The sequence below is a fragment of the Misgurnus anguillicaudatus genome, unplaced genomic scaffold (genome assembly GCF_027580225.2).
Source record: "Misgurnus anguillicaudatus unplaced genomic scaffold, ASM2758022v2 HiC_scaffold_29, whole genome shotgun sequence".
Classification (NCBI taxonomy): Eukaryota; Metazoa; Chordata; class Actinopteri; order Cypriniformes; family Cobitidae; genus Misgurnus; species Misgurnus anguillicaudatus.
The window spans coordinates 11,456,386-11,481,722 of record NW_027395279.1 but is presented as its reverse complement, the minus strand read 5'-3'; the positions used below and the strand labels follow the sequence as shown (position 1 = coordinate 11,481,722).

At 37.2% G+C, this 25,337-nt stretch overlaps 1 protein-coding gene and 2 long non-coding RNA genes across 3 annotated transcripts in view; 1 reads left to right on the top strand and 2 right to left on the bottom strand.

Moving 5' to 3' along the window:
• Positions 1-25,337, top strand: part of LOC141362847 (Fc receptor-like protein 5) — a 41,502-nt gene that overhangs the window by 2,540 nt on the left and 13,625 nt on the right. Inside the window, exons 2-6 of the mRNA XM_073865105.1 lie at positions 316-395; positions 5,999-6,280; positions 6,784-7,059; positions 13,362-13,637; positions 13,830-14,099. Coding sequence (XP_073721206.1) covers positions 316-395; positions 5,999-6,280; positions 6,784-7,059; positions 13,362-13,637; positions 13,830-14,099 — 1,184 coding nt within the window. The remainder of the gene's footprint in view (positions 1-315; positions 396-5,998; positions 6,281-6,783; positions 7,060-13,361; positions 13,638-13,829; positions 14,100-25,337) is intronic.
• Positions 14,450-16,693, bottom strand: LOC141362791 (uncharacterized). Its single transcript, XR_012368377.1, has 2 exons — positions 15,433-16,693; positions 14,450-15,073 (listed from the first exon to the last, which is right to left on the bottom strand). It is a non-coding gene; the product is annotated as an uncharacterized lncRNA (long non-coding RNA).
• On the bottom strand, positions 22,349-23,424 carry LOC141362794 (uncharacterized). The gene is made up of 2 exons (XR_012368381.1): positions 23,328-23,424; positions 22,349-22,973 (listed from the first exon to the last, which is right to left on the bottom strand). It is a non-coding gene; the product is annotated as an uncharacterized lncRNA (long non-coding RNA).

The window sequence follows — 25,337 nt, the reverse complement described above, 5'->3', positions numbered from 1 at the left end:
AAGGTATCTTTGTAAAAACTACTTAAATGTCCTATTAAGGCCTAGTCCTGGCTTAATCTAAACTCTGCCCGGGAAACTGCCTTTGAGTGTTTTGGCAGCTTGGTTATAATTAAAGTTTTTCAACTATTGAGAAACTGTTGAGGTCTAAAACCTATAGTACAGTGACCTCTTATATGTCAAAAGTTTGAAAGAAAGTATGTAGCTTTGAAATGGAAACAGTGTGTTTAGTTTGTTAAGCCTTCTGCTCAACACTGATAATATTTGTACTTACAGAAACAAGATGATCCATAAATGTATTTGTTTATTACATATCAGCTTTTTTGGAAACTGTAATAAGTTTTTCTCTTTGTTCTTTACAGTGCTGATTTTAAACATTCCCTTTGGACAAGCTGAAGGTGAGGATTCACTCATTATTGATTCACTTATTTTATCACATATTCACATATTCTGAAACAAACCTGCTGAGCAAAAGTCATTGAGGCAATGACTTCAGGGACAGGCAGCTCTGTGAAATGCATTCGGACAGCCTTCATAGGCAGTGTAATGAAATTCTGTTGAAATATAAAAACCGAGCGCCTTTGTTTTGTTTTCTCAGTAAGCCTTTTTTTTTAAAAAACATCCATTATGGTGAGCCTTGTGTTCTACAAAGGTGGGATGGTTTAACCCTTTAACTGCCAGCTCAACCAAACGGTTGAGCACATTTTGAGTCCCTATATTTTATTGAGAGGAGTACCTAACTTAATTTAAGCTGATTGAGCCATCTCTACTATTTTTTTAAGATATGTTATGCCAAAAAAATCCACTAGATATCAATGTGTCAATCAACAGCACTTGTCACAACACATCTTGTTATGTGGATGTCAAAAAGAAAAAAATCACTCCTGCTATGTGAACTGTTCTTGTTGAATTTTTTCAAGGAAACCATATTTTTTGACATATTACACTGTAAGAGCCCTAACTTTACAAAATGATGTTATTTGGTGCCCTGAAAAAACTTGTTTGTATGTTTTGAATAATTTTTCAAAAACATGCTCAACCAAACGGTGGATTTGTCACTTTATGGTAAAAGTAGAAAAGCTAAAGTAATGTTTTCAGATCATCCATTTCTGCAGTCAGAATGTACTATTTGCTATGAAATATAAATTTCTAATCATCAACAGCTATGAATATGACACAGCTATTGTTATTTCTTAAGAAATGATCTCAATATATTCAATAAGTATGTATTTTTGCCACTTCTGGAAATTTTTTTGAAATAACTATAATGAATTCATATAATTAATGTATGGAAATCATAATTACTCATTAATTAATCAAAAATTACTTAAATGATGTTTTAAATTGTTTGAAGGATTGTTTGTAACGTTGGCTTACTCTACACAGCATTGCTGGTTTACAAAGAAATGTTAAAGGGGCCATGTCACAAGACTTTTTTAATATGTCAAATAAAGCTTTGGTTTCTCCCAAGGGCACATATGTGCTGTTTTAGCTCAAAATACCATAAAAATAATTTATTATAGCATGTTAAAATTGCCATTTGTAGGTGTGAGCAAAAATGTGCCGTTTTGGGTGTGTCCTTTCAAATGCAAATGAGCGGATGAAGTGCAAACACTGATCACAATGAGGGTGTTTTGTTGAAATTGAAACTTAATTGTGCTGTAAACTATTTTCTCTTTCTCTCCCTCTCTGCACTAAATGGCATTGCTGTGGTTGGAAAGTGCATATTAAGGTTCGGAATTATTATAATAAGAGCTCCTTCTGACATCACAAGGGGAGCCAAATTTCAATTACCTATTTTTTCACATGCTTGCAGAGAATGGTTTACCAAAACTAAATTACTGGGTTGATCTTTTTCACATTTTCTAGGTTGATAGAAGCACTGGGGACCCAATCATAGCACTTAAACATGGAAAATGTCAGATTTTCATGCCATGACCCCTTTAATTTATCTAAAAAAAGTAAAAAAATATGTTGCACTACCACACTTGACAGTGTGTTTCTAAATCATAAAATACTAAAATCCCATTGTATTACTATCTTTGGCCTTCTTTTATTTAAGGTTTTAAATGCAGAAAGTCCTTATTTTTGTTACTTTTAGTCATTTTATTGCAAAAAAAACATGAAAACATTTTATTTCCTGTGTTAAAATGAAAACCTGAAATATTTTATATGTTATACTTCAATAATATGTTATATATAATATGTTATAATATGTTATACTTCAATAAATAAAGAAGATTTAATATACAAAACCATTTTATTTTGATTATGTTTGTAAAAAAAATTAGTATTAGTTCAGATTTTCTAATTTCCATATGTGTTTGAATTCCATTAAGTGACATATCAACCGTTTGGTAGAGGCCAATTTAAAAAAATGATGGGATGTGTTGAAAAAAATACATTGATTGTGTTAACTAGTGACATAAGGAGATAAGAAATGCAAATAAAAAAAAAATTTCAAATGCTTTATCTTGGTGTGGCAGTTAGGCAAGACAAACATGGAAAAGCAATGTCTGGGCACAGACAACTGGTTGTTTGGCAAGTTGTTAGGGTCACTGTTCAGGCCAACTAAATTCAATTTAAGCTGATAATAGTCCGTTTTACTGGCATTTTCGCAGCAGCCTCTATGAAAACCAGACATTTTGTTTAATGTTTGCCACTTAACAAGGCGAGCTCTGGTGTGGTCACGTGGAAAAGTGACCTCAATGCATACCCTTTATAACAAGGTGATTAACGAAGAGATGAGGGGGCGGGGTCAGCAGACGAGACAGAAGGCACATGGCCTGAATAAACAAAGCCAGTGCTAGAGTTCCCAACGGGCCTGAAAATTACATTCCGACCTGGCCTGTGGCTTTTAAAGCCCGGAGCTGACGATGTAACGCGACACATCAACGTGATTTATCTGTCCGAACCCGACCCGCGGCCCGACGCCGCCGACCCCCCCCCCTCCCTTTTTTCTCATACACGTAGTCTATTATCATGACCAGCAGATTGGAATTCAAATCAACCTTTAATGTTCAAGCCTTTTAACAATACAAACAACTGAAACAATAAACTTTAAATATAGGCTATATAAATATGCCTTAAATAAAAATCACACAATAATTAATAAAAATAACTCAAACATGTACCCAGCCAGCTGCTTCTCCTCCTGTAGTAACAAGCAACGGTGAATTCACCTGCAGCAAGTTTACTTTTCTCCAACTCTTCTTCTCCAGGCAACAGGCGTGCACGCAGTGTTATCAATAAGCTCCGTGGTGGATCCACAATGGATCCGCTCTGAAGCCGGCAGCTCTGGTCTGGATCCGTTGCTGATCCGCCCCGGAGCTTATTGCTATCCCCTGCCCCTCTCCTTGATGCATATTGTACACAGCAGCCAGACCAGACTTTCTTTACGATGAACAGCAGTGATGATTATTTTTTTATCATTAGCATTTTATTAAATTTTTTGATCATCACTGATACATTATAAACAACATTGTATTCCCTTCATGCTTTCCAGCATAACATGCAGTGGCGGTCCTGGCTAGATTTACGCCCTGGGCGAACCATCCCTTGGCCGCCCCCAGAAAAAAAGAATTACCCCCAAATCCCGCCACCAACATGTATTATTTTATTATATATAATCTTAAATACAAAAAGGTAACAAGAACAGAGAAAAACAAGATAAATAAATGTAATACAGTATATAAACACACACACACACACTCCTCATCAGACTCCACAACCATGTCTGTGGCTGCTGTTGAAGTATCTGACTCCTCATTTTTGCCAGTGGGTGCTCTAACTTCAAAATATTTCAGAAATGCCCCTGAATTTACAATTAAGATCCAATATGTAAGTTAGATACACTTACATCACACATGCATCAGTTACCCAATTAAAATGACCATAACACACATTTTATTAGTTTATAGGATGTTAACAAATGCTAAGCATACACTACAAATTATTTAAAAAGCTATATCACTGTGTAGCTTACAAAATGGCATGTCAATTTATATTAGAAGTTATTTAAGTTCACATATAGCGTATAGCAATAAAAAATGACACAGTCAGGAGGTCTGTGTGAGTTTGCACTTGTTGTGTTGCAAACACAAACTAGACTGTGTGTTGCCTATGGGTGAATTTAGTTGCATGACATGGTGCCTCAATTCTAATAGTTGCTAGTTCAGCAAAACTAAAACAAAACAAAAAAACAGTCGTGTTCTGTGGCTAATAGCAACATATTAGCAAGAGAGCGAGGCTAATATAAATAACATTAGCTCGTAGAAATCGGCATACCTTTATCTTTTGCCCATTTTTCCTCATCTTCTTTTCTTATTTTTCTGATCTGGGCAACTTATGGCTTCTTTGGTCTTTTAATTTGATCCATGATGATGAAGACTCGACATCATTAACTTTGCATTACATTTTGCCAACAACAACGTCCGTTCGCCCGTCAATCAACCGGTGTCACGTGACGTGAGTCACGTAGATGACTGACTCTACAGATTTTTTTTCTCACAAAATCCAATTGATAACATGTTCGTAGGTATATGGGTCTATGTTAATTTTAGGAATGAAAAATAAAATGATTTTGGAAGCAGACGCAGCAGTTTGTGTTGTATGGCCTCTGGTCTGGGATCAGTCTATCCCTCACTCGCCCCCCTTAAGGCGAGCGAGCGTTTTGCAGTCGCAAGCTGTTTCCCCGCCCCTTTCTCCCGTGCCTCTTGACACGCACACAACCTGTGTATGACTCTTAGCACTAACTTGAGATGGAAATGAGCGTTTGTCTAAAAAACCGCTTGGATTTTTTTTTTTTTTTTGAGTGCGCTCGTGCGCCCTCACATAGATTGCGCCCTGGGCATTCGCCCACATTGCCCATAGCAAAAACCGGCCCTGATAACATGTATCCCGCAATGACGATACATTTTAAATAAACATAAATTATTACTATAAAGAAAAGAAAAAAAAATACATTCAAAATATATATTTTCTAACATGCACCACGTTCTCATCTAGTAGCAATATATTGCACATATAATCCCCATTTTGCCAAATATTTGTCGGCCCCGGCATTGATTTTGAAACAGATTTTTTTCATATGAAGCCACTTTTGCCAATTCTATACTCCACTCCTGAAAGGAGGGCTCACCTGCGTTCTTCCAATTTCTCATTATTATTTGTTTTCCTACCATTATACTGGTTTGGATGAAGTCTGCAGCTCCACCACAGTTAGCTGTCATTTGTGGATCATTTAAAACATATAGCCTCGGGCAAAACTCCAACGTAGTCTGGGTAATGTTTTCAATACAGTCATGAATCTTTGACCAATAATTCTTAATCATAGAACATTCCCAGAACATGTGAAAAAAGTTCCTTCCGAGTTGTTACATTTCCAACAGTCTGGATTATCCCTCAGCTTCAACCTAAACAATCTAGTCGGGGTCCAATAAAACCGATTCAAAATCTTAAACTGAATTAGTCTAATTTTAATGTCCCTTGAGACCCTCTTAATATTTTCACAAATACAATCCCACTCCTTACGTGTAAGGTTGATGTTCAAATCTGTCGACCATATTAACATTGTTGCGTAAGATATGGAAATTGTCTGTTTAACTAACATATCATAAAATATAGGAGCTTCATGTCCCATCCCCATTATTTTCCTAGTCTGAGAGAGAAGGTTTGATTGTTGAGGTTCTATTCCTTTCCCTGATGATTATTAATTTTTTCTCTGAGCGTAAAAAATTAAGCCCGAGGTCCGACCCGACTCATTTGCTTATATTTTTGACCCGAATCCACGGGTCGCGTTGAAAACTCTAGCCAGTGCCTTCACAAAAAACATGGGACTGCCATGACCCTGTCACTATGACTTAGAAAACTGTGACCTGAAGACAGGACCATGACACAAAGTTCATATATTGTGTGCATTACAGTGTATTCATTGCTATAATATGCTTAAGAAGATCTTGTTGATAAACTTTTACAACTCGCAATGATTTTATATTGACAGAAATAACACCAACTCTGACTGTGAAGCCACAGACGTCTGTGTTCATTGGAGACACAGTTACTCTGATCTGTGAGATTCATCAGTCCACTGGATGGGAGTTTATCTTTATCATACCATCAAACACTGCATACCATGAATTCACGGAACCTAAAGAAGCTAAAACTAAAATAATCAGATCTGTGCAAGTCTCTGATGGAGGAGAGTACTGGTGCAGAGCCAGAAGAAAACAAAACCCTCAGATTTACACGCAAGACAGTAAACCAATAACATTGACAGTACAGGGTAAGTATTTATACTGACATAATACACTTTGATCTGAGAAAACTATGAACATTATATTATAAATCATTAAATAAGACTTCAATTATAGAGGATACGATTAAATGATTAAATGTGGCAATTTCTATAAAAATTATTATGAAAATGCACATAAACATTTATCTTGTTCAGTTTTTCATGTTTTAAATAGTGCAGAATTTTAGTGATAGCAATAAATCCCTCAATATTTTGATCATAAATACATTTTAATGTTTATGTATAAGCAAATAGAAAGATCATATTCCATTTTATACTGATTTAGTTTAATGTCATCTAGAATTTGAATTTTGTCTATTTAAATGTAGGCTACATACTGTACTGTACACACATCAAATAACATCTCAAAAGATCTCATCTATCAATTGAATATTTAGATTTATCTGTGAACTAATAATGCACTAATGATTTACCAGTTGGAGATCTTGTTAAAAAAACTTTCACAACTCCTATTGATTTTGTATTGACAGATATAACACCAACTCTGACTGTGCAGCCACAGACGTCTGTGTTCATTGGAGACTCAGTTACTCTGATCTGTGAGATGAAGCAGTCCAGTGGATGGGAGTTTCTCTTTACCAGACCTCCATCCACTGCATACCATAAATCCACTGAACCTACAGGAACTAAAATAATCACAGCTGTGCAGGTCTCTGATGGAGGAGAGTACAAGTGCAGAGCCAGAAAAAGAGAAAACCCTCAGGTTTACACACAATACAGTGAACCAACAATAGTCACAGTACAGAGTAAGTTTTTTATACTTGCATACAGGGCTTGACATTAAAAGCCAATTTATACTTTTGCGTCGGGGTTACGCCGTAGGAAACGCCAGACGCTATGCACGTAGGCAACGCCGTCATGAGCATTTATACTTCTGCGTTTGTGTTGCTCTGCAGTTAACCGCCGAAATGCGTAGGGGGAAACACAATGCATTCACGCCGACCAATCACAGATCTTGCGGTCCGCATCGTTTCGACGTGTAGTTACATTTTTGAGGAGGTGCACATCAGGTACTGCGAAGGCTACGGCGACAGGGTTCGCGTCTATGCGTATGTTACGGCGTACATATAACGCGCACCTAACGCAAAAGTATAAATTGGCCTTAACACCCGCCAACCCACCAAATGCCGGTAGGACAGCCACTCCCACTGGCAACTTTAATGGGTTTAATATAATTTTTTAATTGTAGTTTTCTTTAAAGCCATGTGAAATAATAAAAAGTGCGCTGTGTGACACTACGAAACTACAACTCTCATAAGCACTTCCTGCACCAAGCACTGATAGATTTACGAATGTACAGGAAGCAATGACTGCACACACGTACACTTTGCGCAAGAGGAAAGATATGCGATTGCATTAAAGACATTTAAGGCATGTGCATACTCTTTGAGCAAGAGCGGAGAGAAATTCATGGAGATCTGTGCAGATAAGAGCGCATGTCCAGTTTTGTACAATGGCAAATGAAACCCTTAAACAATGTGTCCTTTTTTTTAAGTATTTTATTAGTCAAAATTAATGTCTTTATTCATAAATATGTCCTCATTGGTGTCATTAATCTCTGCCAATGAGCTCACTTTTATTTGTAAGCTTAGAATTTTTTCTCTTTCTGCTGTCTGGGGAGGGACAAAAAGCACTATCCTACCTTAACACGTTCCCACAACGCATTTTCATTCAAAAAACGTGAACCAGCTGAAACTGACAAGCATTGGAAAAAGCGAGGTGCTAAAGAGCACTATTCATGTAGGAGAGGGATACGCACTCGCGCATCATACTGTGCTTTTTTACTTTCACCCAACATGCCCTCTCAACAGTTAATTAGCGCCTTAAATGAAGTCTTAAATCACTTAAAAGAAACCATAATCAAGCTTAGGAAATACAATATGCATAAACAGTAAAATTCATCTACATGTTTCTAACTGAGCAGTGTTTGCTGTTGTAGCTAATACATTTTTTAAGCGAAAAAATCTTCCAATGGGGTAAGCGAATTTTTTTGAATTTTTCTTGAATTTAGTGTGTAGCCTCTTATGGAACGGCTGAAATTCCACAAGGGGGCGCATTTGTTCCTCAGACGTTGCACAATAAACGTGACATTCAAATATATTCATTATAAATCGTGAATGAAAAGTGAGATTCGAACGAATGTCCGTTAGTGAACTAATTGTATACACTATTTATATCGTAATTCGATCAGAAATGTCAAGATTGTGAGAAGAACAAATCGTTTTGGATAAAAAGGCTTGGATATTCCATTTCCTTGGACTTTTGGGGATTTATGAACAATTTGTTTTGGACAATTTGACCGAAGCGGATAAAGGGAAGATTTTAAAGGTAAGTAAATATCCTAAATCGGCGTCGCCCAGTTCAGGTAACTTACAACTAGATTACAGTTTTATGACTGCTAAAAATCATATTATGCTTTGTGTGTGCGCTTAATGGAATCCTGAAAGTCTAAGCTTTACAAGATGTGCCGCATGACCGTATATTTTGAAGATTTAATGCTTCAAAGTTACAATGACGTAATGCAGCATCACATGCAAGGGAGGGGGTGTACCGTGTACGGCACAATGTTCCTTATCAGGTTAAGAAAAATTTTCAAGATGTTTTTCTTTAGCCCATTGGCAGATTTTTTTTGCTTGTTTTATAAACAAAATCACTTAAATTTGATATTTTTGGTCTAAAAACTAGACTTATTTTCTTGGGTCGTTTTGCTCATCAAGAAAAAGCATCTTAATTTAAGAATTTTTAGATATTTTACTAAAACTACAAAAATTTCAAGAATTTTTTTCTTGAAAATCATTTTTGCAGTGTATGCCTTACTGCACTGAAAAAAAAAACACTTTTTTACTTATTATTTTTGTCTTGTTTTAGTATAAATATAAAACAATCTTAAATCAAGATGTATTTTCTTGATTAGCAAAATGACCTAAGAAATTAAGTCTAGTTTTTAGATAAAAAAACAGGTCACACTTTATTTTACGGCATCACTGTTACAGTGTAATTATATATTTAAGTACTAAGTAATAATCATTAACAACATATACTTACTATAGAGTTGGGGTTAGGATTAGGGTTTGGTTTAGGGTTAGTTGCATGTAACTATGCATAATTAACTGTTATTACTATAATAATTACATGTAGCATGCGTAACAAAGACACCGTAAAATAAAGTGTTACTCAAAAACAGATTGTGATATTGCAGATTGTGATATGATCTGTAATAATACCAGGTATATACCAGCTTATACGGTATGTAGTCTCAATTTGGGTGCCAATCTTTAAAAAGTAATTTTAGCATGTCAATTTTAATCATGTGAAATGTATTTTTCCAACAAGAAAATTGTGGCCAGCGAAAATGTTAAGTGGCTAGTAACCTTGGAAAACCACTGGCCACTGTTGCTGGTGAACAAAAAAAGTTAATGTCAAGCCCTGCTCATATAATACACTTTGTTCTGAGAAAACAATGAACATTATTTTATAAATCATTGAATAAGTGGTGATTACAATTAAAAAGGACATTTTTAATGTATTGGATCAAATGGGGCAATTTATATTACAATGATTATGAAAATGCACACAAAGATTAGTCTTGTTCAGTTTTTCATGTTTTAGATTAAATTTAAAATTTTAACGGTAGTAATAAATCCTTAACTATTTTGTTTATAAATTAATTTTAATGTGTGTATATATAAACAAATAAAGAAGATTAAATTCTATATATAATGATTTCGTTCCTAAATTTTAATGTCAGCAAGAAAACACCATGTAATATTGTCTATTTAAATGTACACACTGTAGTGTACACACATCAAATAACATCTCGAAGAAATGCACTAATGATTTACCAGTTTGAGATCTTCTTAAAAAACTTTCACAACTCCTATTGATTTTATATTGACAGATATAACACCAACTCTGACTGTGCTGCCACAGATGCCTGTGTTCATAGGAGACTCAGTTACACTGACCTGTGAGGTGAAGCAGCCCACTGGATGGGAGTTTGTCTTTACCAGTACGTACACTGCATACCCTAAAGACTATGAACCTACAGGAACTAAAACAATCACAGCTGTGCGAGTCTCTGATGGAGGAGAGTACACATGCAGAGCCAGAAGAAGAGGAAACCCTGAGGTTTACACACAAGACAGTGAACCAATAACAGTGAGAGTACAGGGTAAGTATTTATACTCACATAATATACTTTGTTCTGAGATCACAATAAACATTATTTTATAAGTGGTGATTAGAATTATATAATGTATTGGATTAAATGGGACAATATGTATTAAAATGATTATGAAAATGCACACACATATTTATCTTGTTCAGTTTTTATTGTTTTAAATAGTGCAGCATTTTAATGGTAGCAGTGCATCACTCAATATTTTGATTATAAATACATTTTATTGTGTATATATAAAGAAGATCATATTCAATTTTATACTGATTTAGTTCCTAAATGTTATTGTCAGCAAGAAAACACCATTGAATTTTGTCTATTTAACGCTTTCCGTGCCATTGACGAGTTATCTCTTCTATTAGGAAAAAAATATGCATTAAAAAACATGTTCCTGATGAGTTTTTGTAATCTGTAATACTAGATGGCGCTCTTACTCAATTAAAAAAAACCTGAACCAAAACATTTATTAATTTTACACTGTGTTTATGATTTGATAATCGTTCTGAATCTGATCCCTAAACAAAAAAATGCAATTATTTCAGCCTTTTGCTAAAAAAATATATTTGAATACAAAAAAAAAAACATATTTAATAGTTTTTAAGCACAGAATATATATATATATATATATATATATATATATATATATATATATATATATATATATATATATATATATATATATATGATGAAAGGTTTTTTCCTATTTGGGTTGTTTTAATTGTTTGTTTGAAAGCAGAGGGTCCGTTCTTTCATTTGATATATTTGTATGGGGGTCTTTTTTAGAATAAATTTTCCTGGAAGTTTTTTTTTAACTTTTGTGAAAATCACAAAAAATGTTTGCGGGAAAATAAAAAAAGGCTAGCGGAGAATGAGTTCAATGTACATACTGTACTGTACACACATCAGATAACATCTCGAAAGATCTCATCTATCAGTCGAGTATTCAGTTTCATCTGTGAACTTAAAATGCACTAATGATTTACCAGTTGGAGATCTCAAACTCTTACTGATTTTATATTGACAGATATAACACCGACTCTGACTGTGCTGCCACAGATGCCTGTGTTCATTGGAGACTCAGTTACTCTGACCTGTGAGGTGAAGAAGTCCACTGGATGGGAGTTTGTCTTTACCAGACCTCCATACACTGCATACCTTAAAGACTATGAAACTACAGGAGCTAAAACAATCACAGCTGTGCGAGTCTCTGATGGAGGACAGTACAAGTGCAGAGCCAGAAAAAGAGAAAACCCTCAGGTTTACACACAAGACAGTCAACCAATAACAGTGACAGTACATGGTAAATACTTATACTAACATAATACACTTTGTTCTGAGAAAACAATGAACACTATTTCATATGACAATGAACGAGTTATAGAGGATGAAACTTTTAATACTTTGAATTTTGCAGTGCGCTATATAACGTGTTCGTGTTTCACGTGTTAAAAACGCAGTGTTTTTCACACAATTTACTTATCTGTATAGCGCTGTTTTCACTGTACTGTTTGTTTAGTGTGTTGTGATTCGATAGCAGCTTAGCTTGCCGTTAGCTTAGCTGGCGACTGACGTATTCCTGTGGGCAGAGTTTAGTCAAAAATTGTTCTAGTGATGTCATTAAAGCAGGAAATAAAGGGCTGTAGTCCAAACCGGCTGTTCGCTGTAGGCTTTGAAAGGTGAACTATGTTAAAGAAAATATATTGCTTGGCAGTGAACTTTGAGCTTTATCATTTTACAGGTATTATTTATGCTATTATAGCAACATTACACACTAACTAAATTTTGAAAAATGGGATCAGAAATAATGTGACCTTTAAATGGGGCAATTTATACAAGAATGATTTTGAACAGGTAGCAGGACATTGTAGACATTGGGAACTTAGCTCAAATCTAGGGGTTCCAAGGCATGGAACCCAATTCCAATTATGGAAGCTACAGTATATAAACTATTTATTAAGTTTTCTCTATTACAAATTAATATTGCATTACTCATTTGTTCCTGTGTAGTTATTCATTAACAATGGATCACTATTCTAAAGTGGTACCCAAAAAACTAAAAGAAGACTAAAATGAAAATAAAATAATTCTCACTTTAAACCCATCTCTTTAAATGCTTTAATGCTTGTCTTATTTTCTCCATTGTGACATATATCCGAGTGAAACAGCTTCTAAAATGAGAAAAAAGATAGGATGGACTTGATTTCGTCCACCGAGAACTGATTGGATTATTTGAAGTTGGGTCATGTTGTAACTTACTTTTCACCGCCCTCACATCATACCATGACCATACCATTCATAAAAAAAATCCCACAATATTCCATAAAAAATAAAAAGTTATCATTTAAATTTCATTGTGACTTTAAATATTTGAGTAATAATAATGCTAGAAGAAATGTAATAGCTGTATACAGAGCTGTCCCGTATTTAAGCTATAAGGGTGTCTGCACACCAAAGCGTTTAAACGCAGCTGAAAACGCCAGACGGACACCGATTGTAGGTGCTTTCCAGCTTTTTTCAGCTGAGCGCTTTGGTTGCTATGATATTTCTGCTTTGTTTATTAGACATTGAACGCTGTGTCAGCTGATTGTCGTGATATTGAAGTGACATTGATGAGCTTAGCTTTGTTTCTCAAGTTGAACTTTTTTAACTCTCTGTGCACCGACAAAAAAAGGCAAATACTTTTTGAAAAGCGCGGCGCTTTCATAGAAAACAATTGAAAACATGCACCGACCGCCGGCATAAATGCTTTGGTGTGCACACTACCCTACAGTTGACGTCCGCCTGGTGTTTTTAGCCATGTTTAAATTATTTTGGACTGCCCCCATGATTTACCAAATCATGTTTCTGTACTTTTACAACTCCTATTGATAGATGTAAAACCAACTCTGACTGTGGAGCCAAAGATGCCTCTATTCATTGGAGACTCAGTTACTCTGACCTGTGAGGTTCATCAGGCCACTGGTTGGGAGTTTTTCTTTGTCAAACCTCCAAACCCTGAATACTATAAAGCTACAGGAACTAAAACAACAAGATCTGTACAATCAACAGTCAAAGTCTCTGAAGGAGGAAAGTACAAGTGCAGAGCCGGAAGAGGAGACCCTCAGGTTTACACACAATACAGTGAACCAATAACAGTGACAGTACAGGGTATGTATTTATACTCACATACTGTAATACACTCTGATCTGTGATCACAATGAATATTATCTCATATGGCAATATACAAGTGGCAGTTAAACAGTCCATGATAAATCCTGTATGATACAGCAAAAATGGTTGAGAATCAAATGGTTATATATTTTGACATTATTTACAGTGTGAATTGTTGTCATTCTACAGAAAGACCAACACCTCTGTTGTCTGTTGACCCTGATAAGCTTGTATTCAGAGGAGAAACTGTCACTCTCACATGTGTCATCAATGGAGAAGGAGTCAGCAGCTGGCAGTACAGCTGGAATAAAACTGATTCAGACATTCAGCAGTATGAAGAGATTTACACAATCAGATCTGTTACTGAGTCTGACGCAGGTAAATACACCTGTAAAGGAACAGAGACCAGAGAATCACGATACTCACACATCAGTAATACAGTTACGCTGACAGTATCAGGTGAGTCTGTTTATCTGTATTCATCATCATCATCATCATCATCCAAAAAATATACATTATATTATGTCAAACTTCATTTCAACCTGTAGTTGTCAGGAATGAGACTCAAGTGCAGGCACACAATACAGGTTTATTAATGACAGTGTAGCACATGTGTCAAATAGTATTGCACTTGTTACTAAGGTTATCATAGGCCAATAGGTTCGACTATGGAGATGTAACGAAGACAACACTGGTTAAATAAAAGTAAGTGTTTGTATTTAAATAAATGATTAGAGAAATTGGTAATTGTTGAAAGAAATTAAATAAAATACTTAGTCAATGTCACAATCTTGTTCAGATGCAAAACACAGTATTTAAAGACTTTTAGTTCAATTGAAGTAAAGTGAATAAAGAGTTATTCTGTTGTGGGTGCACCCTCTAGGCTATATGAATTTCCTAGGACACTCCATCAAGTAACATTCACATTCAAGTAACATTCACAAGTTCACAGTTGTAACTTGAACAGTTCACTCAAAATCACAATTAACAAGAAAAATAACAACTCAAAAGAACAGTTAATTGAATCAGTTACAAAAAGATTATTTCTGAAAAGTTCAGTTCTGAAAAGTGTGTGTTCAAACAGTTCAGATGGAAAAATTTGTTCAAAAGATTCGGATCAAGGGTTCGGTTCAAAAGATTCGGATCAAAAGAATCGGTTCAGAAGATTCGCTTCGGTGAATCGAAAGTTCGTTGAATCGCGGAAAAACTCCAAAACAAAACAAAATCCGTTGGAAGGGAATAACTTGCAATTACTCAAATAAAGCTCACTTCCGTTGAAGAAAACTAGCAGGAAATTAGAACTTTCCTACCAAATCCACAGGTGTTGGTTTGAACTCAACTCTCACAATCAACGTTCAGTTCACTGGAGGCTCGCCATCATTAATCGTCACGCTGAATCGAACACAGTTCCAGCGTAGCACAAAAAACCTGACCTGCATATGCAACAGGCAGTATTTAGTTCACAACACACATTAAATTAAATTAACTGTTTTTAGTTCAGCAGCAATCACATATTATTCTGTTCAGCATTTACTGCTACATTTTTATAAAAACTCAACAGTTTAAATAGCATTGTGCTACATAAACAAACAAAACAATTCCTTCAATATCATTAGCAACACAATATAAACATTTAGAACTCACATATACATATTTTAACATATTAAACATCAGATCTCATCAGCATTTCATTTAGATAAAGAAACACGGTTTCATTCTCTCTCAGTTTCAAACATAAGTACACATTTAAACACATGTATGACAGTTTACACATATCAAAATGTGTACTCACCGAAAATCCAAAGAAAATATTCCATAAAACCTTTATGGTCTTATCCTCTCTGACGATTTTAACTTTAACTCAAAGTTACACTGCTGCTCGTTTCATCAGTCACACAGAGAGAACTAAAATGGCGATCCCCATCCAGCAACTAGCATGGTGGGGCGGGACTTCAACAGAACACTCACATAATTGGACGGTTACTGACATGTCAATCATCACACTGACATACATTTATCTTCGATTTTATAATTTTTTCCTTTCACTTTTATACACATCTGGTTAGTTTATTATTTTAATAAACTCAAACTATTTTCTTTTAATAATTAATTAATTAAATTATACAGGGTTACATCCTCCCCTCTTAAAGGTAAGCAAGTCTCTTTGCGTTTTTTTTCCTTTACTTGACCTTTCATTAACTCTTAGGCAGCATTAAGGCAGTATCAACTTTTGGTAATTCTGCAAGACTCATTGAATTAACCACTGCCTCACTCAAAGACTGGAACAAGTTTTGGACTACTGAGGTAAGGGGGTTACCCAACTGTGGGTAATGGAATTTTCTTGCAGGTTTTGGGACCCTGTTTGAACGTCTTAGGCTATGATCTGTACTGGATCTTGCATTTGCATTAACTTGTTCTGTTCTTTCTTCCAGATCCTGGGATTCCTCTGACAAATCCATTTTCTCATCACTATCTGGATCATATGGTGGTAAGTAGTTGGTAAGTCCTTCAACTTCATTTCCTGATGGTATAGTCTCCTCTACTTCAGGATCTGTAGGTTCATTCATTTCCATCACCTCTCCTAGACTTTCATTCAGTGGAAGAATGATAGCTGGATTGCTCACAGTCTGAGGTAATTCAGTTTCATGAGGTAAGTCTGGTTCCTGAGGTAAGTCTGGTTCCTGAGGTAAGTCTGGTTCCTGAGGTAAGTCTGGTTCCTGAGGTAAGTACTTCTCTCTTTCATTTTTTATTTTTGACTTTGCAATGTCATAGGCATAGGTAATCTTGGTTTCTCCAGCAGGAATTCTACTGAATATGCAGATTTCATCCTCTGAATCAGATTGTCCTTCATTCAATTGTTCCTCATCCAACAGTTCTTTCTTTCTTTGGCTTCGTGTCTTAGGCTTTGAGATGTTTTCTGGATCAGGAACACTTTCCTCAGAAGTACTTAGGAAACCACAAGGTAATAGTAGATCCCTGTGCAAGACTCTTACAGGAGCATCTTTATCCTGTGGGTGAACTTTATAAACTGGCAGGTCTCCTACTCGTTCAACTATTATATGGATAGTAGGCTCCCACTTATCCACTAGTTTATGCTTTCCCCTGATTCGTACGTTCCTCACCAAGACCTTATCTCCTACTTCAAGGGTTGATTCCTTCACTCGTCTGTCGAATCTTTCCTTATTCCTCATTGCAGACTTTGAAGCATTTTGAGTGGCAATTCGGTAACTCTCCTCAAGTCGGGCTTTGAGACTTTGGACATATTTGGAATGTGACTCGTGGACAGGTTTTTCTACAGGTAGCCCAAAGGCTAAATCCACTGGCAGTCTGGGTCGTCTTCCAAACATGAGTTCGTATGGCGTAAATCCAGTTACCTCATTTTTTGTGCAATTATAGGCATGCACTAACGGTTTCACAAAGTCGTGCCAATGTGACTTATCCTGCTCCTTCAAGGTTCCCAGCATGTTTAGAAGCGTCCTATTGAAGCGCTCTACGGGATTACCGCGAGGATGATAAGGAGTTGTGCGCACTTTGTGAATTTTTGCCATCTCGCAAAGCTCTTTGATGAGTTTAGATTCAAAGTCAGCGCCTTGATCGCTTAGGATCCTCTCCGGAAAACCATAATGGACAATGAATCCGTCCCAAAGGCACTTTGCTACAGTCCTTGCCTTCTGGTTGTTAGTGGGTATGGCAACTGCATACTTAGTGTAATGATCCGTCATGACAAGTACATTCTGGACATTACTTCGGTCTGGTTCGATGGACAGAAAGTCTATACAGAGCAACTCAAGGGGCCGTGTAACCTGGATGTTGACCAAGGGTGCAGATTTTTCTGGCACAGCTTTCCGTTTAACACACCGTTCACAGGTCTTAACCTTGCTCTCGACATCAGCACTCATCTTTGGCCAATAAAAACGGGAACGGACAAGGTCGAGGGTACGGTCTACTCCCATGTGGCCCATCTGATCGTGCAGACTCTCTAGCACCATAGCACGGAACTTCACAGGTAGCACCAACTGGTAAGTTGTGTGATCGTCACACTGCCGTCGCCTGTACAGAACTCCATCTTTCAATTCTAAGCGGTTCCACTCCCTCAGCAACAAGGGTATGTCTGGACACTCATACCTCACTGCCCTGCATGGCATTTGACCTTCCTCTAAGTGATTGATGACTTGGCTTAAGACAACATCTGCTCTTTGTTCTTGTTGCAGGTCTATACCAGTGAAATTGAGTACTCCAGCCTCATCTTCGGTCAGGTCTTGAGCAAAACAACCAGGGATGGCATCCTGCTCCATTGCCAAGGACTCCACTAGAGCAACATAGTCTCCATTCTCTTGTTGAACAATGCGCTTATCGAGCACAGCTTGAACAACTGCACAATCCACGACTCGACCACCTAGATGTTTTTCAGTGAATTGCTTGATTCGTTCCTGTTCCTTTTGTGATACACCGTCATTGATCAATTCGCCATGGGGACGTCTTGATAGCCCATCAGCATCTTGGTTTTGTTTTCCCGATCTATAGGTCAGATCAAAAGAGAATGAGGCTAACGTTGACAACCAACGATAACTTATGGCATCAAGCTTCGCAGTAGTTAGAATATAAGTAAGAGGATTACTGTCAGTTATGACAGTGAAGTGGTTGCCGTACAAGTAGTCAGATAATTTTTCTGTCACTGCCCACTTTAGAGCAAGAAACTCCAACTTATGGGCGGGGTATCGAGACTCACTTCTTGAAAGACCTCTACTGGCGAAAGCTATGACCTTTTTCTCTCCACCTTGCTCCTGATACAATGCGGCGCCAAGACCCGTGGTACTCGCGTCTGTGTGGAGGATGTAAGGTAAGGTCGGGTCGGCAAAGCCAAGTACTGGTGCACTGGTAAGTTTGGAGATAATTTTGTTGAATGCTTCATCACAAGCAGCTGTCCATCGGCTCCCAAATGACTCTTTCAGATTAAGATAATTTCCTTTTAACTCACTGTTTATGGTCTTACGATTCAGTGGGGCATAACCAGCAGTTAAGTAATTTAAGGGTTTTACTATCTTGGAGTAATCACAGATGAACCGTCGATAGTATCCCGAGAATCCCAGGAATGATCTCAACTCTTTTAAGTTCTTTGGTTTTGGCCAGGTTTTTAGAGCACTGATCTTTTCAGGATCTGTCTGGACTCCTGTCTCTGATATTATGTGGCCTAGGTACCGGACTGAAGTTTGGAAAAATTTGCATTTTTCTGGGGACAATTTCAACCCATATTCTCTCAGTCTTGTTAACACTTTTAGGAGACGCTCCTCATGCTCCTCAAGAGTTCGGGAAAACACAATCAAATCATCAAGAAACACCAAGACCTCGGAAAGATGTAGATTCTCCATACACTTTTCCATTAATCGTTGGAATGTACTTGGTGCATTGAGATTCGGCAAAGCATAGGAATCTTTCACAGTTTGTAAATTCAGTTTCCTGTAATCCACACATAGTCTTACGTCACCATTCTTCTTACGTACGACTACAATTGGGGACGCGAAAGGAGACTCAGATTCTCTGATAACTCCTGACTCTTTTAAGCCTTGCAAGTGCCGTCTGACTGCAGCCAGATCATGGGGGTGAATAGGACGTGCCCTTTGCTTAAAGGGGGTTTCGTCAGAAAGCTTGATGTGATGCTTGACTTTAGATGTTCGACCAAAATCAAGGTCATGTTGTGCAAAAACATCTGACATCTCACTGAGCTTCTTACTGATCTTATCCCTCCACTCTTGGGACAATGGGGAGTCCCCAAAGTTAAAGGTAATCGCTGCATTAGAACGATTCTGACACGTGGGTACGGATCCCACCACACATTCTTGAGGGATGATACTCTCAATGGCATACACTTCGGCCACCACGGCATTTGGCTGCAGTACTACATCCCGATTCAACTCATTCCGTAGCTGGATGGTCAACTTTTGGGATGGAAACGATGGTACTTGAATTACACCACTAGGGAGAAGGACACCCCCAGGAAGTGAGAAAGTTGTTGGGGGCTCCAGAAGAACACATTCTTTGGCGGGTAAGCAATCCACATTTGTTCTTCCACAGAGAGCAACTGTCTGCTGTGCTGGAATGACTACGGGTTGCTTGCTTTGTAGTCTCACAAGTCCAAGACATCCATTGGCATACTGTTTATGCCGTAACTTTAGAGTTTTAAGCACAGCACTGTATCCATATCGTGGACAATGGTGTTCAAGAAGATTCAAGTCAGAACATTCAGCATACAAAGAATCAAGAGTGTTTGTACCGATCAGGACTTGAGACTGTTTTTCAGGGTTGAAATCAGTAACAACTAGAGCAAGTGTGGAAATTTCAACCTCAGATCCAACCATGTCCTCTGGGAAAGTGATTGGAATTTCTACATATCCTTTATATGGAACTGGTTGACCATTGGCACCACTGACTTCAAGCAGAAGATTCAAAGACTTAATTGGATGATTAGTCAAGCAAGCTTGGTAAAAGGACCAAGGAGCTGTGGTCACCTGCGACCCTGTGTCAAGCAAGCAATGACATTCGGTACCTGAAATCTTGACTTGTGCGGTACACTTGGATCCAACAAGACGTTGAATATGGGATTTGTGGTGTGTGCCTGAGAATTTTCTTAAGGGACCACCTTTTTGTTCACCAGCTCCAGTTTGTCCCACAACTGGAACTGTTAAGCGTTTAAAGAAGAATTTTCACCAACATGACCGTTCTCTCTGTCCCACTCTTGTTGCTTCAACCTTAGTTTGTTTCTTTTCTCTTCAACTAGCTTGGGGTTTGGAGTATTTTCACAAGTCACAGAAATGTGGCCATCTTCACCGCATCTGAAACAGTAGCCAGGACGTGGTCTGAATTTCGTGACAGGATGACCAGCTAACTTGAGCGGTTGTTTAGCAGCAATTTCTGAAGTGGTAGGAGATAGTGATGTCTTATGCTTGGGTTTGACAGTCTTTCTAGGCTTTGGGAGAGTCAGTGAAGTTAACTGTTCCCTTAGCTCAGCAATCTGCTTTTTCAATTCAGCAGTCTCAGACAACAACTTTGACTCATGAGGGGAATTGCTTGACATGACAGTATCTTGACTGTAAGCATGAGCAGATCTAGGCGATGGCTGCGGTTTTGGCTTAGAAACACCAATATGGCTTCTCATGCGCAGCAATTTCTGTGCACTTTTGTCTTCTCTGGTTCTAAGAGAACGTAATAAGTCTTGGAACTCAATAGGGTCATCTCTACTAGTTTCGAGGCGAAGTTCAGAAATAAGAATGTCATCCCAGCAGCCTCTGCAAAACTGCCGTAGAAGATGGTGGTTGGCTTCAGATGATTTAATTCCACCTCCCCTGACTGCCTTGCTAAGAGCAACTTGAAGTCTTTGGAGGTAACTGGATGCTTTCTCGCCTTCATTCTGGAAAGTGTTCATAAATTTTGAGAACAATTCATCACCATCGTCGATGCACCATAAGCTGAATCAAGCATGTTGAGGTAAGCTCTTGGAGATGCACGGGACCCCAAAGACTTAACAATATCAGTGGCAGGGGGCAAAAGACTCTCCATAATTCTCCTCACTCTTTGTAAGTCAGACACAGAAGGATCATCGAAAAGTAATTCAACATTACAACGCCAAGTGTCATAATCAACTCATTATTGGGTTGGGGAATTCTCCCTGAGAAAGGGCGGAGCTTAACTACAGCAGTGGATGGGATTGCAGCAGCAACTTCACTCTTAACTATATGCTCCACAATAACTTTCTGCACCTCAGCAGGGTTGAGTTGAACATGACTCATAGCACCTGACAGCCGTTTTTCAGAACTTGGTAAGTCATTTTGATCAAGTGTTGGCACATTCAGTATGGAACTAGGTCTCTGGACATTGATATTGGGAACATTCTCTTCTCGGACAGAATTGAGCTCATCAAGCACGGGCTCATCCTCCTCATCCACCTCATCTGCTACTAAGGAGCTTGAGATCTGAGAGAGTTCTTCTCGTAACAAAGCACTGAAGGATTTTCCACTTTGCTTAGCAATGGTTTTCAAGGTGAATAATTAAGAGGATGTAGCATCAGAACTCTCCTCAAAAGAGTAGACACTACTCAGGGCTCTTATCTGGTAAGTTAAACTTGGGTTTTCTTTGACTGTGTGGCTAAGGGGTAGCAAGGGGTTTATTGATTCCATAGCTGATCCAAGTTTGTACTCTACAATGGTGTGATCATGATATTTGGACTCAGGATCATTAATGGGAAGCACCCTTGCGATGGAACCATGACATTTTAAAAGGTCAAGGACTTCTTCACTTTCAAGGGTATTAATTGCTCCATTGATTAGAAGAGCATTTAAAACTTTGATGTTTTCCTTCTGTACTATTTCCATGTTCTTGATTTTGATTTACTTGCCACACAATTAAACTGATTTAAATGTCTCTTTTGTTGACTACTTTTTCTTTTTGAACTGTAAAGTATCAATAAAACTATCAATTACATCTCCTGGCTGGCTCGCCACTTTTTATGTAGCACATGTGTCAAATAGTATTGCACTTGTTACTAAGGTTATCATAGGCCAATAGGTTCGACTATGGAGATGTAATGAAGACAACACTGGTTAAATAAAAGTAAGTGTTTGTATTTAAATAAATGATTAGAGAAATTGGTAATTGTTGAAAGAAATTAAATAAAATACTTAGTCAATGTCACAATCTTGTTCAGATGCAAAACACAGTATTTAAAGACTTTTAGTTCAATTGAAGTAAAGTGAATAAAGAGTTATTCTGTTGTGGGTGCACCCTCTAGGCTATATGAATTTCCTAGGACACTCCATCAAGTAACATTCACATTCAAGTAACATTCACAAGTTCACAGTTGTAACTTGAACAGTTCACTCAAAATCACAATTAACAAGAAAAAATAACAATTCAAAAGAACAGTTAATTGAATCAGTTACAAAAAGATTATTTCTGAAAAGTTCAGTTCTGAAAAGTGTGTGTTCAAACAGTTCAGATGGAAAAATTCGTTCAAAAGATTCGGATCAAGGATTCGGTTCAAAAGATTCGGATCAAAAGAATCGGTTCAGAAGATTCGCTTCGGTGAATCGAAAGTTCGTTGAATCGCGGAAAAACTCCAAAACAAAACAAAATCCGTTGGAAGGGAATAACTTGCAATTACTCAAATAAAGCTCACTTCCATTGAAGAAAACTAGCAGGAAATTAGAACTTTCCTACCAAATCCACAGGTGTTGGTTTGAACTCAACTCTCACAATCAACGTTCAGTTCACTGGAGGCTCGCCATCATTAATCGTCACGCTGAATCGAACACAGTTCCAGCGTAGCACAAAAAACCTGACCTGCATATGCAACAGGCAGTATTTAGTTCACAACACACATTAAATTAACTGTTTTTAGTTCAACAGCAATCACATATTATTCTGTTCAGCATTTACTGCTACATTTTTATAAAAACTCAACAGTTTAAATAGCATTGTGCTACATAAACAAACAAAACAATTCCTTCAATATCATTAGCAACACAATATAAACATTTAGAACTCACATATACATATTTTAACATATTAAACATCCGATCTCATCAGCATTTCATTTAGATAAAGAAACACGGTTTCATTCTCTCTCAGTTTTAAACATAAGTACACATTTAAACACATTTATGACAGTTTACACATATCAAAATGTGTACTCACCAAAAATCCAAAGAAAATATTCCATAAAACCTTTATGGTCTTATCCTCTCTGATGATTTTAACTTTAACTCAAAGTTACACTGCTGCTCGTTTCATCAGTCACACGGAGAGAACTAAAATGGCGATCCCCATCCAGCAACTAGCGTGGTGGGGCGGGACTTCAACAGAACACTCACATAATTGGACGGTTACTGACATGTCAATCATCACACTGACATACATTTATCTTCGATTTTATAATTTTTTCCTTTCACTTTTATACACATCTGGTTAGTTTATTATTTTAATAAACTCAAACTATTTTCTTTTAATAATTAATTAATTAAATTATACAGGGTTACAACAGCGATCAGCTCTCAACGCGTAGCAGGAGAGTCAGAGGGGGCGACGTAACCACCAAGGGGAAGAACTCGCTGAAAAGACAGAAAAATCCTGTGACACTTAAGACCGGGCAGATACTGTGCACTTTTCGTCTGAATTTCAGCTGATTTCTGGGTTGTACAACTTTATTTTTGAGTCGGCCAAATTTGAGCTAAGTTGTGTGTCATTTGTTATGCAGTGTAGAGGGGGAAAAAGAGCCAATTAACCTCTCCAGACTGGTAATCAATCGCCGTAAACTTCTTAAGTGTTTTTCCTTTAGTCCACAAGCGCAAAATCAAAATGAAACCATAGTGGCACGTTACTTTGGTATGGTAAGCCATAAATCAAACAAGAAACACATAAATAGATCTTTAATCAAAGGGAGATTTGTTGTTTTCCTTCAGTTTGCATTTTAAAATAGATAAATTATATCGCTCACGTCTTCCAAGCCACCTGTCTGTCCGTGTATGCCAATGCCATGTTTCTTTTTCTGAAATTTCACGTGTTCATTTCAAACACACAGTGTGAGCACTTAAACCGTAAGCTTAAGGGATTCATCACATGCAATTTACTTGTACAGTGTGAGTTAGGTTTTCACAAAGGCACTGCTGAAATCCCACAATGTAGTCTTGTCTTAAGTGACAAATTGATCCATCAAAATGAGAAGATTAGGACAGCAAGAGCTGGGATTTCCGCCTAAAGAGAGAGAGAAAGAGAGAGAGAGAGAGAACATAGTACATTGTAGCTCTGACTGACAAGACTGGAATGAATCGGCTTACTAAAGAGGAGCTATTACTTTAAACTGGGTAAGACAGAGTTAACTAGAGGTAATTAAAAAAACTGGATAAACTAGCAGAAATAACTTTTTAGCAGAAGACCAGACAAGCAGCTTACCCTGTAGTCAGCTTACACACTAATGTAATACAAGACTGAGGGTTAAATTGGAGAGATAAGAATGCAAGCCTGACGAATAATGGGATAAAAAGAGGACAGAGGAAAGATGCCACATTGAATGTTTAACATGACAAAACACACAGGGACAGAAAACTGAGCTCGATTAAACTAAAGTTATGACAGAACTGGGTTAATTCCTTGAAATTAAAATCAGACCTGTCCCACATTTCATGCACAATAAGTTTAACTATCATGAAATATAAATATTAAAATGACAAATGTATTCAAAGTTGAATGTTACAAAAGCTACAATGCATTTAGAGATCAAACAGTTAACAGATGTATTGTAAATGTAAATGAATTTCATGCTAAAGAATTGCTATCAGAATACAGCAGAGCCTTAATGTAAATCCGACATTGACTCGACTAAAGTAGTAAAGCTTCTGCTAAAATTAACCTTTGAACTTAAAGATCAAACTCAAATTAAAAGAACATTTTTGGCACTGTATTTCATATAAACAACTTTGTGATGAGATTTATAACCTCATTTAGTTTATACAGCAGTGAGTGTAACACCAGACAGATCTGTTATCACTTGAGAGACTGAAGTGTTAGACAGAGGATCAGTACAATAACTGGAGATATCAGTGATATAAAGACACTACTGAAGCGTTACACTGTAAACAGAGACTCTATGTTTTATTTTCTTACAGGATCAAAACCTGAACTCACATTAGATAGTGAAGGATCTGTACT